The 11,980-nt window shown below is 38.9% G+C and overlaps 2 protein-coding genes and 1 pseudogene across 3 annotated transcripts; 1 reads left to right on the forward strand and 2 right to left on the reverse strand.

The window, feature by feature from the left end:
• Positions 1-2,595: 2,595 nt before the first annotated feature.
• LOC110751486 (cytochrome P450 736A117-like) lies at positions 2,596-5,518 on the reverse strand (annotated as a pseudogene).
• Positions 5,519-6,930: 1,412 nt separating this feature from the next.
• LOC110751524 (cytochrome P450 736A117-like) lies at positions 6,931-8,910 on the reverse strand. The gene is made up of 2 exons (XM_021952000.2): positions 7,933-8,910; positions 6,931-7,778 (listed from the first exon to the last, which is right to left on the reverse strand). Exons 1-2 carry the CDS (start codon positions 8,848-8,850, stop codon positions 7,143-7,145), a joined length of 1,554 nt encoding a protein of 517 aa, XP_021807692.2. The 5' UTR covers positions 8,851-8,910; the 3' UTR covers positions 6,931-7,142.
• A 358-nt stretch (positions 8,911-9,268) lies between these two features.
• LOC148294573 (glutathione gamma-glutamylcysteinyltransferase 1-like) lies at positions 9,269-11,980 on the forward strand. 2 transcript variants are annotated; one of them, XM_088252960.1, is made up of 6 exons: positions 9,269-9,836; positions 10,006-10,586; positions 10,807-10,971; positions 11,258-11,329; positions 11,447-11,518; positions 11,796-11,980. In XM_088252960.1, the coding sequence occupies exons 2-6, from the start codon at positions 10,564-10,566 to the stop codon at positions 11,842-11,844; spliced, it is 381 nt and encodes a 126-aa protein (XP_088109086.1). In that variant the 5' UTR covers positions 9,269-9,836; positions 10,006-10,563; the 3' UTR covers positions 11,845-11,980. The 2 variants fall into 2 exon arrangements, with proteins under 2 accessions (XP_088109086.1, XP_088109087.1); XM_088252961.1 differs by having other exon boundaries at positions 9,269-9,555; positions 9,667-10,586.

An 11,980-nucleotide genomic window follows, 5' to 3' on the forward strand; every position in this document is an offset into this window, starting at 1 on the left:
AACATATGCAATTGGGAAAAGCCCATTATTACCATCAACTCCTACAGCAGTCAATATTTGTCCAGGATAAGGACCTTTCAAATGGCAAGCATCAACCCCAATAACAGGCCTGCACCCTTCTAAAAACCTTTTTTTACAAGCAGCCAGACACACATAAATCCTTTGAAATATTGCTTCACCCCCAACTAGATCACACTTAATTTTCACTGTACTACCCTTGTTGGTATTCTTCAACTGCTCTGCATAGTCCCACAACCGTGCATATTGTTGTATGTAGTTTCCTTCAATTTGTGCTTTAGCCAATCTCTTTGCCCTATACACTTGAGTTTTGGACACCCTCACATGATAGGACTCCAATACTTCTACTTGAAATGCTTTCAGATTCCAATCTGTGTTTCTCTTAATCTTGCTAGAAAATCTGTCACAAATCCATTTGGGATTAGCAAACTTTAGCTTGTCCACCCTCCCACATGTATGTTCTAAGCTCAACTTCTTAATTGCAAATGTTTGCACATCCTGGTTTATCTGTGAAGCATAAACCACAAATGGACATTTTAATCCTCATTTGCAAATTGCCTTTACTCTCATCTTGTCATTTTTTTCAAAGTACACCCACCTTCCTTGAATAATGGAATATTCCTTCAATGCCTCTTTAAGAACTTGTCTGTTTTCAAATTGCATCTCAAGCCAAAACTCAGGATTCTTTAAGTCCACCTTCCTTCTATACTGCTTAAACCAAGGCAGTTTTTTTTTCCTTCTCACCTTACTTGTCCTTTCCATATCATCCCCATCACCCTCACTTTGAGTATCAAAATCTGAGGTGTGCTCACCATCTAATGACACCTCTCTAGGAGCCTCAAAAGTAGGCTCTTCATTGTTACCATTCCTAGTGGGCTCTGCCCCTTCATGAACAGGTACGTCAACTGTCTTAAACCCAAATTCTTCTTCACTGAACTCGTAATCAATATCAACAAATTCTCCATCATCTTCTTCACTACCTACAACCTCAGCTTCATCTTTATCTTGCACATTAACATTATCTTGCACCTCAGTTTCATCTTCCACTTGAACATTGTGTTACACCTCTGCATAATTGTCTGCACCATCCAAACTACGACACCCAAAAGATGCTTGACTCCAAACTGTATTAGAATTGCCCACTTCAGTATAGTAAAACACAACAATCCTATTACATGGCATTTGGGCCAACATGTCAACCAGTTTAGCATCAGAGCTGATAAGTTCAAGCCCACCTACACCATGCTTTCCACCCTTCCTATACCATATTTCCAAATTTGGTTTGGGGTTGGAAATGTCTACATTGTAACCAAGCCCTTTCCCTACCAGTCTTAAGTCCACCAATGACAGAAAATCATGTATAACAACATCCATGTAACAAACTTTTCCATTTTTATACTCCCCACTTTCCAACACACCCCCATGGTGAAGTTCTAAAGTACACTTTTCATGGTTACCTGCACAGTAAACATGGGTCAAAACAACGCTAAAACACACAAACCTGTTTTGGATTCATAAAATTAGACAAAATCATTTTTTAATTCAATGTTGTGCACCAAAATCAAAATATACAGTACACAGTTCGGTGAGTTTTTTTAATTGCTATAGAATAACTTTAGTCGATTTGGTGCGAGGAATAGAAGACAAGAACCCTAAATGTTGCAGTCAATGACAGTATAAAGCAAAGCCTGTATGGAATCTTAAAAAGCTATGTACCACACAGATGAAAACAAAACCAACTGATATGTATTCAAATAGGCAGAATCACTTAATGTATTTAGGAGCAACACCACCCCAGCGGAAGTCAAACTCTTCCATCACCATCAGCCAAAAGGACGAAAAACTCAACTATCCCCAAAATGAAACCCTAACCCTTAGTTGTACCCCCAATCAACCCCAAATTTTGAAGCTTACACACAAAATTTCTCACTCACTCAACATTGGATCAATCACTACAGCAACAAATTGAATTCCAATGGCTGCCTTAGAAAGCTCAGTTCACTGGTATGGAAGATCGAAACCTGCATAGTCCCTCTCTAAAGCTCTAAATTGTGTTATGTTTCGCTCAAACGACGAAAACTCGAATATACCCCCTCACAACAAGAGCACGTGCCATTCACATGGTCAAACTCGACGGATTCTATTACGGCATGACCTAATTGGAACTTTTTGTCCAGTTAAAGGATGTAATTGCCTCAAAAAAAAAGTTCATGGACCCAATTGCCACTGGAGGCAAAGTTCATGGACGTCTACAGTGGAAAACCCCGAAAACAATATGCCCACACGTATGGAATAATACTTGGAGGGATAGGAACATTAAAAAGAAAACATAAATATAGGCAAATTACCGATAACGAGCACATGTTAACTGTTTAAACACGGTTTGAATTACTACTTATAAAAAAAATTAATTTAAAAACTAATGTAAGACTTTTTTTTTTTTAAAGAGTCAAAATTCATGTACCAAAAATGAAAAGAAAAAAAAAACTCAAAGGTCATTTTTTAAGAGTCAAAATTCATGTTACAATAAGTTACATATATGTTCAACATCATGATCTCATTGTCAAGAAATTTGTTGTTGTTCTTCTTCTTCTAGGGATGAGTTAGTCCACAAGAGTTGATCCACTTGGGCAGAAGACAACAACAAAATAGAATTTTACATAATATTTTGACAATTCTTATTGTGCTATGGTATGTTGGTAACAGGTTTAGGGCCACAGACAATAATATGAAAATGCCCTCTCTATTTCTCAACTTCGAAGTGTGGAAAAGCAACAGCTTTGAGAGGATATTTTTTATGTGCGGTTAAACCAGTGGATTCTGTCATGTCTAAATCCTCCCCACTTGCTTCACCGGGCAATGCCCAATCGAACTTGTGCACGATGTTTGCTAAGGCAATTTCATTAACAGCCATGGCAAACTGAATTCCTGGGCAGGCCCTCCGACCAGCTCCAAAAGGAATGAATTCAAAGTCATTCCCTTTGTAATCTATACCATTATTCAAGAACCTTTCTGGCTCATACTCCTCTGGTTTGTCATACAGCTTGGGATCTCTTCCGATTTGCCATGCGTTGATGAAAACTCGTGTGTTGGCTTTAATGTTGTAGCCATTTACTTCCACATCTCGGGTTGACATCCTGGGAACTAGTAATGGAAGTGGTGGATGTAAGCGAAGAGTCTCATTCGTCACTGCCTTCAAGTAGTGCATTTCAACCAAATCATCCTCTGTAATTACGTCTGTTTTGTTTCCGACTATTCCCCTTACCTCATTCTGCAATTTGTTCATGACCCTTGGATGCCTTAAAAGCTCAGTCATTGTCCACTCTAAGGCAGTATATGTGGTATCAGTGCCAGCAGCAAACATATCCTAAAAACAATTGATTGGATTAAGATATTTAACCTTTTGCAAAATATATATGCTACTATATGTTACACCTCTTTCACAAAAAACATACACACATGCACATATATATATATACAGTTATTCTCTTATCCGGATGTCCGCATGTTATTATCGTGCGGATCCTATTGTAAACAGGCAGGAAAACAGAGAGGGGCCGGGTAGTACAAAATACACAGCGTCCGCATGATAATAACATCCGGATGTCCGCATAAGAGAATTTCTGTATATATATATATATATATATATATATATAGAGAGAGAGAGAGAGAGAGAGAGAGAGAGAGAGAGAGAGAGTTACCAGGATGACAGCCTTTATACTAACTCTATCAATAGGAATGCATGCCAAGTTTTCTTTCTGAATTGCAAGCAAAACGTCCAAAAAATCCTTTTGATCATCATCTCCACTCCTTGAACTATGGTTCATATGCTCTTGAACCACTGTATCTATAAAGTCATCCAACTGCTTAGCCACCTTGTCTAACTTGGCTCCCAAACCATTGACATGGCTCAACCAAGAAAGCCATGGGACATAGTCCCCAATATTAATAATTCCCAGTAAGTCAGCGAACTCCCCTAAAAGCTTCTTAAACATCCTCCCACTTTCCCCGCCTTCCCCATCACTGTACTTCCTCCCTAAAGCCACTCTACACACTACATCATTAGCAGTGGCGGATCCAGGATTATGTGGCCAAGGGGGCTCAGTGTAAAAGTTCCAAAATTTTTCTAAACAAAGGAAGCATGAATGGCGGAGGCTAGAAAAAGAGGAAGCATGAATGAAAGGGAATAACATAAAGGTGAGCACTGAAAATGGAAGGGAATAACATAAACAAATTGAACTATAAAAACCCAGCTGCTGTTTTGCCCAGAAATTTGAAGCTTTTTCGTCACCAAAAGTTTTTAGCGACAGATGTTCATCAGATTTTTCGTGGCTAAAACTTTTCTGCGACGGTGTTCTTCAGATTTTTCGTCACTAAAAGTCAAATTTCCAGATCAACTTCAGACTTATATACAAGGGTAAGTTCCAGGTTTCTATCTTTAGTTTAGTCGTTTCCTGATTTTATTTGCAGGCTGTTTCACAAATTAGACCAGAATAATAACACATACATATGGGAATGAAGATGTGAAATTAGGAATGAAGAGTTTGGAGCTGCTGTGCAGAATCGTGTGTAAGTAATGCTGTTTTTTTTTTTTTTTTTTTTTTAAACCTGGCCCAAAACGACGTCGTTTTGAGGCCAGGTCAATTAAAAAAAATTTGACTGAGCCTTGGACCAAACGACGTCGTTTGGCAAGGCAGGTTTTGAAAAAATATTAGCACGCAGCGTGCGCAATGCGCAGCAGCAGAGGAAGAGTTCGGCTGGGAATTTCGTCGAGCAGTTGGTGTGCAGGGGCTTCCAGCAGCAGTCCAAGGGGGCTTTCATGGAGTCCCTTCCCAATTTTTCAGCATTCCAAGGGGGCTTCAGCCCCCTCTTGTCCCAACGTCGATCCGCCTCTGATCATTAGTAAGCCTCACAAACATTTCGCTCAGATTCAAACAGATGATAATGATGAGTCCTTTATGTTTCTGATCATGGATTTGGTTTCCTCTTCCCTCACAGAACGAAAAGACCGAACCCTTCTGTTGCTCAAAAGATTTAAAACACATATACTTCTCACCTGCCTCCAATACTCACCATACGGCACGGTTGCGACATCTTTGTAGTTGTAGAGAAGCTTCTTAAAGATGGTGGACTTGGGTCGATCAGAAAACGCGAGGTCATGAGTTTTCAAGATCTCCCGGGTTGCCTCAGCTGAAGAGACAACAAGCACCGGGACACTTCCAAAGTGGAGAAGCATGAGAGGGCCATGGCGTTGGGACAGGGCTTGAAGTGAGCGATGAGGGTACGAGCCTATCTGGTGAAGGTTTCCAATGATAGGTAGCTTTGGAGGAGAAGGCGGTTGTGTTGATTTTTGGGTGGTGATTTTAGTCGAAGAGTACCATGAGTATAGGAGGACAAGGAAAATGGCCAGCAGTGTGAAGGCCAAAGGTTGCAAAAAGGAGGAGCTTTCATTTAGCTCTTGCAATACTTGCAAGGGATTTAGCATCTTCAGAGTTGGTACTAAGAAACGAATGTGTTGTGTGTGTTTAAATAAAGGCAAAGATCATCCTAATACTATGCAGAACAGAACCGTCCATGATTCCATAAGAAAACAAAACATATAAAGTTGAACCAAGGTGGTTGGTGTGAGTGGTTCGGCACTCTCATTCCTTAAGAGAGGTCAGGGGTTCGATCCCTGCTCTTGTACGGAGTCACCACTTTGGCTAGCACTTTACCCCTGACGGGCCGACCCGGTGTGAACGGGGATTAGTCTGGGTTGTGGTTAAGGCTTAAAGGTGCCACCCATAGTTGGGGCCCATCCAGGACCACCTCGTGGTTCAGACCAAAAAAAAAAAAACATATAAAGTTGAAACCACAGACAAGTATGAGCCAATTAATTTGAGCCACATACAAATTTGTGTGTGAGCATTCTGATGGTCCATTTGTAAGAGGAGAGCCACATAAAAGTTTATGGACGAGTTAGTTTGTTTCAATTTGTTGTCTTCTTCTTCTTCTTTGAGAGCACCTCCACCCGAAAAGGCAAGGGCAAGGCAAAGGTATGGCAAGATTTGACACTATTCACATGAATAGTAGCAGCCTTACCTTTTTTGGTTCCACCCCAAAGGGCAAGGGCAAATACTATTCACTTTACTTTATTTTATATATATTTTTTATACTTAAACTATTAATTTTGATAATCTTTTCAAATAATATTTTCGGTTGCCAAGTGTCACTATTTATTATAAAGTTACATTAAATTGAAAATGCAAGAAAATATAAAAACAAATTAGAAATGCAAGAAAAAAAAAAAAGTTACATTAAATTGAATAGGCCATTTGTTTTTTGATACAAATGGAAAGTAGGAGAAAAATGAGAGTGAAAAGTAAGGAGAAGAGTTTGTATGAAATTTAGTGTGGAAAGTGAATTAAATTGTTAGGTATTTATAGGGAAAAAAATCCAGAATTTTTTGTTATTTTTTTAAAAAAATTTCGAATGGCGTCGGATTTTTGCAAAAAATTCGATCGGAGTGTCTAAGAAGCTCCACGTGGCATCTTCCCGTTGGGGCTGTAAAAAAAATTTTGATTTTCAACCGCTGATGTCAGCGTTCGTCAGCGACTTGGGGCAAGAGCCCAGTCCAAAATTGCCCTTGGGCTTGCCCGGGCTTCCTTTTGCGCGCTGGAGGTCCAACTCTGGCCTGGGGGGGCCTTGCCTGGGTTAATGTGCTGCGCTGCACTTGCTCTTAGGGATGAGTTAGTCCACACGAATTCACCCACTTGGGCAAAAGACAACAAAAAAATTTAGATGCTTTTGGAAAGCGTAGAGTGTTCGGCTTCTGACTTAAAAGAGTTCCGTGCCTCATTTAAGTTTCTATCTTGTAGATAGGAAAATTCAAGGTAGAAATTTTTTTTCGTGTAGATCCAAAAGACTTTAAAATCAAAATCCAATCTAACATCCAAGTTTAATGGAAAATACATCTTATCTAAGGATGACAGTCCAAATTCCTATAATTTAATTTTTTTTATCAAGGAACAATATAAAGAATCATTTTATATAGGCTAAGCATGACTCAGAATTTCATGATCTTATGCTTCCTTTGGGCTTCTGTTATGAAACTTTGAGGTGACACTGCAGAAAGGCCTTCACAATCATAAAATGGGAAAGGAGGAATTCTCGGAAAACCTTGGCACAGCCATAGCTACGAGAGGAGCTTTTCTGTGGATGACAAGGCCAGTACATTCTGTCATGCTTATATCCTCAGCTCTTGCTCCACCAGGCAATGTCCAGTCAAACTTGTGCACAAGATTTGCTAACACAATCTCATTAGTGATCATGGCAAACAAGGATCCTGGACAGCCCCTTCTTCCAGCTCCAAATGGGATTAATTGGAAGTCATGCCCTTTGAAATCTACAGAAGAGTTCAAAAACCTCTCTGGTTTAAACTCCTCTGGTTCATCCCACATTGAGGGGTCTCTTCCAATTGTCCAAGCATTGATCAGGACCATGGTTCTTGCTGCTATGTCATAGCCCTTTATTTTAGCCTCTTGTGTTGATTCGCGAGGAACCAGTAACGGTATTGGAGGATACAACCGAAGTGTTTCTTTGATCACTGCTTTTAAGTAAGGAAATTTATCTAAATCGCCCTCGGTTATGTCTGCTTTGCCATTAGCAATTCCCATCATCTCATCTTGCAGTTTTTTCAAGACTCTTGGATGCCTTAAAAGTTCGGTCATTGCCCACTCTAGAACTGTGTAGCTAGTATCAGTTCCACCACCAAAAATATCCTGCATAAACCGAGAAAGATCTTAGTTCACCCCAGAAATCAATTAGCAACGGATGGAGAAGTATAAGATTTTATATATTCTGATGTAGGTATCTTAGGCACATAAAGCTATTGAGCTTTCTTGCTTTAGTTGTGGAGACAGAGAAGAGACTTACCAAAATGATACCTTTGATGCTATCCCTATCAATGGAAGAGCCAGCCTTGTTTTGCTTTTGAATTTCAATCAGAACATGCACAAGATCCTTCCTATCTTCACCTTCAACACTCATATTATCACCACAGCTCTCTCCTTTCATTTTAGGAGTACACATATGCTCATCAACTACAGAATCCAGAAACTCATCAAACTCCTTAGCAACTTTCTCCACTCTTGCATCTAAACCATTAATTTGACTAACCCAACCAAGCCATGGAATAAAATCCCCTATATAAAAACCACCCAACATGATCATAAACTCCTCAAGCAACTTCTTAAATTTCCTTGCACCTTCATCTCCACTATACTTTTTCCCAAAAGCCACCCTACAAATCACATCATTAGTTAGTGAAGCAAACAACTCACTCAAATTCACAGGCAATGACAACAGAGAAGACTGTTTCACTTTCTCAGTCAGCAAGGCTAGTTCTTCTTCTCTTACTGCTCGAAAAGACTGAACCCTTTTGTTACTTAAAAGTTGGAGCACGCAGATGCTTCTCATTTGCCTCCAATACTCACCATAAGGAGCTGAGGACACACTCTTAGCTTCATACATAAGTTTATCGGCAATGGTTGATCTGGGTCTGTTAGAGAAGATGATATCATTTGTTTTCATGATCTCACAAGCAGCGTCTGCAGAAGAAACTACGAGCACTGGTTGCATACCAAAACGAAGCACCATGAGTTCACCATAGTGCTGAGCTAGTCTTTGTAGGGATCGATGAGGGTAAGTGCCTAGTTGGTGGAGGTTTCCAAGTATTGGTAGACTTGGTGGTGAAGGAGGCAGGTTTTTGTGTTTTGGTGTATCGGTAAGCCTTTTGATGAGGAAGATTGTGAAGATGAGGAAGGGAAGGGCAATTACAAATAGGTGCAACATAGCTACTGGTTGCTCAGTACCTAAGAACTCAATGTCAAATGTTGATTTGTCTTGTACATTTCTCGTAATGTTAATCATAGCCACATATATAGATGTTTCTAATTAACTTCTTTTGAGCCCTTTCTTTCTCTTATGTTTTTTTTTTAATATCTATTGACAGTAGGGAGAGAATATATTAAGTGAGAATATAATGCCGGTCAGTCTCCTCTGAATATAATGCCGGTTCCCAGTATCACTACTACAATAATGTAAAACAACGACATTAAATACACGACGCAAAATGAAAAAACTGTCGTGGTTTAAAAAATATTACAAACAACGACTGGTGTTATAACAACCGTCGTTGAGCAGTCCTAAAACCTTAGTTGATTTTAATAACACGACGGTTGAAATAAGGGTACCGTCGTCTTTCAAATTCGGAAAGAAGTCACCGTCGTCTTTCCAAGACGCGCTAATAAAAATTTCGCGTAAGTGAATTCGTGGCCATTCGCGAACCTCTCGAGTTCGCGTCTTTTCAGTCTGTCATAAAGCTCCTGATAATTGTGAATCTCCAACCCTAGCCTCCTTCCTTTTGAAATTCGCGGCCCTTCGTGCTCTTCGTCTTGTGGATCTCGTTGAACCTCTCCTTCAATATTGGCTTCGCCACCTTCCCACTCACGATCCGCCTCTCTTGGCTCAAATACTACAACAACCGTTCTGTCAGAGGTAAATTTGGCGACTACTTCGTACAGAGATTTGACGAGCAGCGAGTGATGAATCCAACAAGGTATTTGTGTTTTCAAAGGAATATGAGTATGATTATCTGTGTTGGCTCAGGTCCAATGAAGGGAAATTCGTTTTGAGAATTGAAGACACGGATTTGGGGAGATCTGTTAAGGAATCTGAAGAGGCTGTGCTAATCGATCTCTCTTGGCTTGGTCTGTGTTCTCTGTCATGACTCTCTCTCTCTCTATCTCGCAGATCTGCTGCTCCACTCTCCAGCCTCTGTAAGTTCCTCCTCCTCCTTCTTCTAATTTAATTTTTTATTTTGAGGCAAAGGAAATTGACAAATCTTAGAAGACAAGAACGAGTGTAAGTTTCAATTTTCTATCTGATTTCCACCATCTATATTATTTTTTGGTTACTTTGATTTTGAATGTGTGATTTTTTGAGCAGTTGATGGAATCGAAGGCTAAACCTAGGCTACTCGTGAAGCCTCTTGGAGAACCCTGTATTCTGTTCTCACACTTTTGATTTTCTTATTTTAATTTGGGGATTTAGCTTTCTGTATGACATTTCAATTTTTTTTTTCATAATTTTTTCAAGGTACCCATATGTGACTGGTACATCTGTGTTTCTCTGATTTGAACTGTTGATAGGCTTACATGGATTTTGAAATTGTCCATGTTGATATGATTTGAACTGTTGATACTCAAACTGTGTTAACTAGTCATTACCTAATTAGTTGAGGGTTTTATGCTTAATATTCAATCGATATGCTACTAATCATCAGCATTTGAGCTTTTGTTGCTCCTGAAATTCTGATACAATATTGGTATTCTTTACAGAGTATAAACACATTGTCACATTATAGTAGGTGTTGTCTCTCATTATTGACTCCATAATGGTTTGCAAATGTCTTGAATGTAGTAAACTTTTCTAATCCATGATTTTCCATCATAGTAGGTGTCTCGAGATGTTCTACTTCTGATGATTGTCATGTGATCTCATCATATGATAGAGCAGCTCTCAAACAGGTATTATTAATTGCCATACTACTCTACATTTTCTTCGGTGGAACCATTATTTTAAGTTAGCTGTAGATATGCTTGGTATTCTCAGCCTTATGAATTACTATACTGCTATACTGATGTTTATCTCATTTAAGGATTTTGCTTAAATTTCCCTCTGTCACACTCTCTAATTCTTTGAAAATTGATCAGGTATTGACTAGTAAGAATCAAATTTTTATTGCAGATGGGTACTGGTCATTTTTCACCATTTGGTGGCTATCATTCTGGAAATGACATGGCGCTTATTTTTGGATGTTGCACGTTTTAAGTATCCTCCTCATTGGGTGCCCCTGAAAATTCTTTGGGATGCCATGAATAATGTTGACTTATCTACTGGGGAACGCAGAGGGTATGCATTCTTGTGTGCCAGTGAATATTACAGTTAATGGCAATTAAATTGGATATGCATGTTGGAAGCAATTTCTGTATATTTTGCATTATGAGATGCATTGAATATTTTGCCCAGGTTCATGTATATTTTGCTAAATTAGATCTTGCTGTTAGCTAATGTCTGTAGATTGTTATCTCATAGAGACATTGACAGTTAAACTTTTTTTGTGATAAGGTTAAAACAAAATGAATTGTCAAAGTTGATATGTACATCTGAATTTAATATTACTCTGCACTGCTCACAGGTCAATTTTGGGAAACAATTTTGAAGGGAGTCTACCTGTAGAACTTTTTAATTACTCCCGTCTTGAGTATTTGTAAGTACACCGTCCCCTTCTGTTTCATTAACCCACTTTTTCAGAAAAAAAGGAAAAAGAAAAAATAAAAATCAGCAGCTCTGTTTTTGTGATGAATTTTTTGTGTCTATTTTGCAGAATGATCAGTGACGTAGCAAACTCTGGTTTCCAATTCCCACGATTTGCAAACCTGAGCAATATATACACTTTGTAAATGGTTTTTATTGCATGTCGCACACATCTATTCATTTTTTAAGAGATTTAATACAAAAACATGTACAGGGCAAACAGTTGAATTAATTCATGTTCACTAGCCAGAGTTAAACTTTTAACAAGTTTTATTATACTCTGCAAGAGTCTTTGTGCTGGGACAAACCCCAACATTTCTTTAAGTTGCATAATTTCTTATGCAGTCAGCATCACTAGATGTAAACATCTCATGTTCATGATTTATCCACTCACTCACCTCTTCTCATGGTTTCTATAGGATATTAAGGAACTGTTCCATCACCAGTGAACACCAAGATGACAGCTGAATGTGGAGACCAAGTACAAATTGTGGAAGATACAACAACTATAGGTTAATGATTTGGATATGGTATTTTGTAATTATAGGTTAATGCTATGGAGATGGTATTTTGTATGAATATAGTAGGAATCAAGATTGGTTAA

The sequence above is a fragment of the Prunus avium genome, chromosome 5, assembly GCF_965620075.1.
Source record: "Prunus avium chromosome 5, drPruAviu1.hap1.1, whole genome shotgun sequence".
Classification (NCBI taxonomy): Eukaryota; Viridiplantae; Streptophyta; class Magnoliopsida; order Rosales; family Rosaceae; genus Prunus; species Prunus avium.

Excerpts from the sequence above, each read along its gene's own strand:
- LOC110751524 (XM_021952000.2), bottom strand. The coding sequence starts at position 8,850 with ATGTTGCACCTATTTGTAATTGCCCTTCCCTTCCTCATCTTCACAATC. Across the intron at positions 7,779-7,932 it reads GCATCAAAGGTATCATTTTG|GATATTTTTGGTGGTGGAAC; the intron begins GTAAGTCTCTTC and ends CGGTTTATGCAG.
- LOC148294573 (XM_088252960.1), top strand. The coding sequence starts at position 10,564 with ATGATAGAGCAGCTCTCAAACAG. Across the intron at positions 11,330-11,446 it reads TACTCCCGTCTTGAGTATTT|AATGATCAGTGACGTAGCAA; the intron begins GTAAGTACACCG and ends TCTATTTTGCAG. Across the intron at positions 11,519-11,795 it reads CTGAGCAATATATACACTTT|GATATTAAGGAACTGTTCCA; the intron begins GTAAATGGTTTT and ends TGGTTTCTATAG.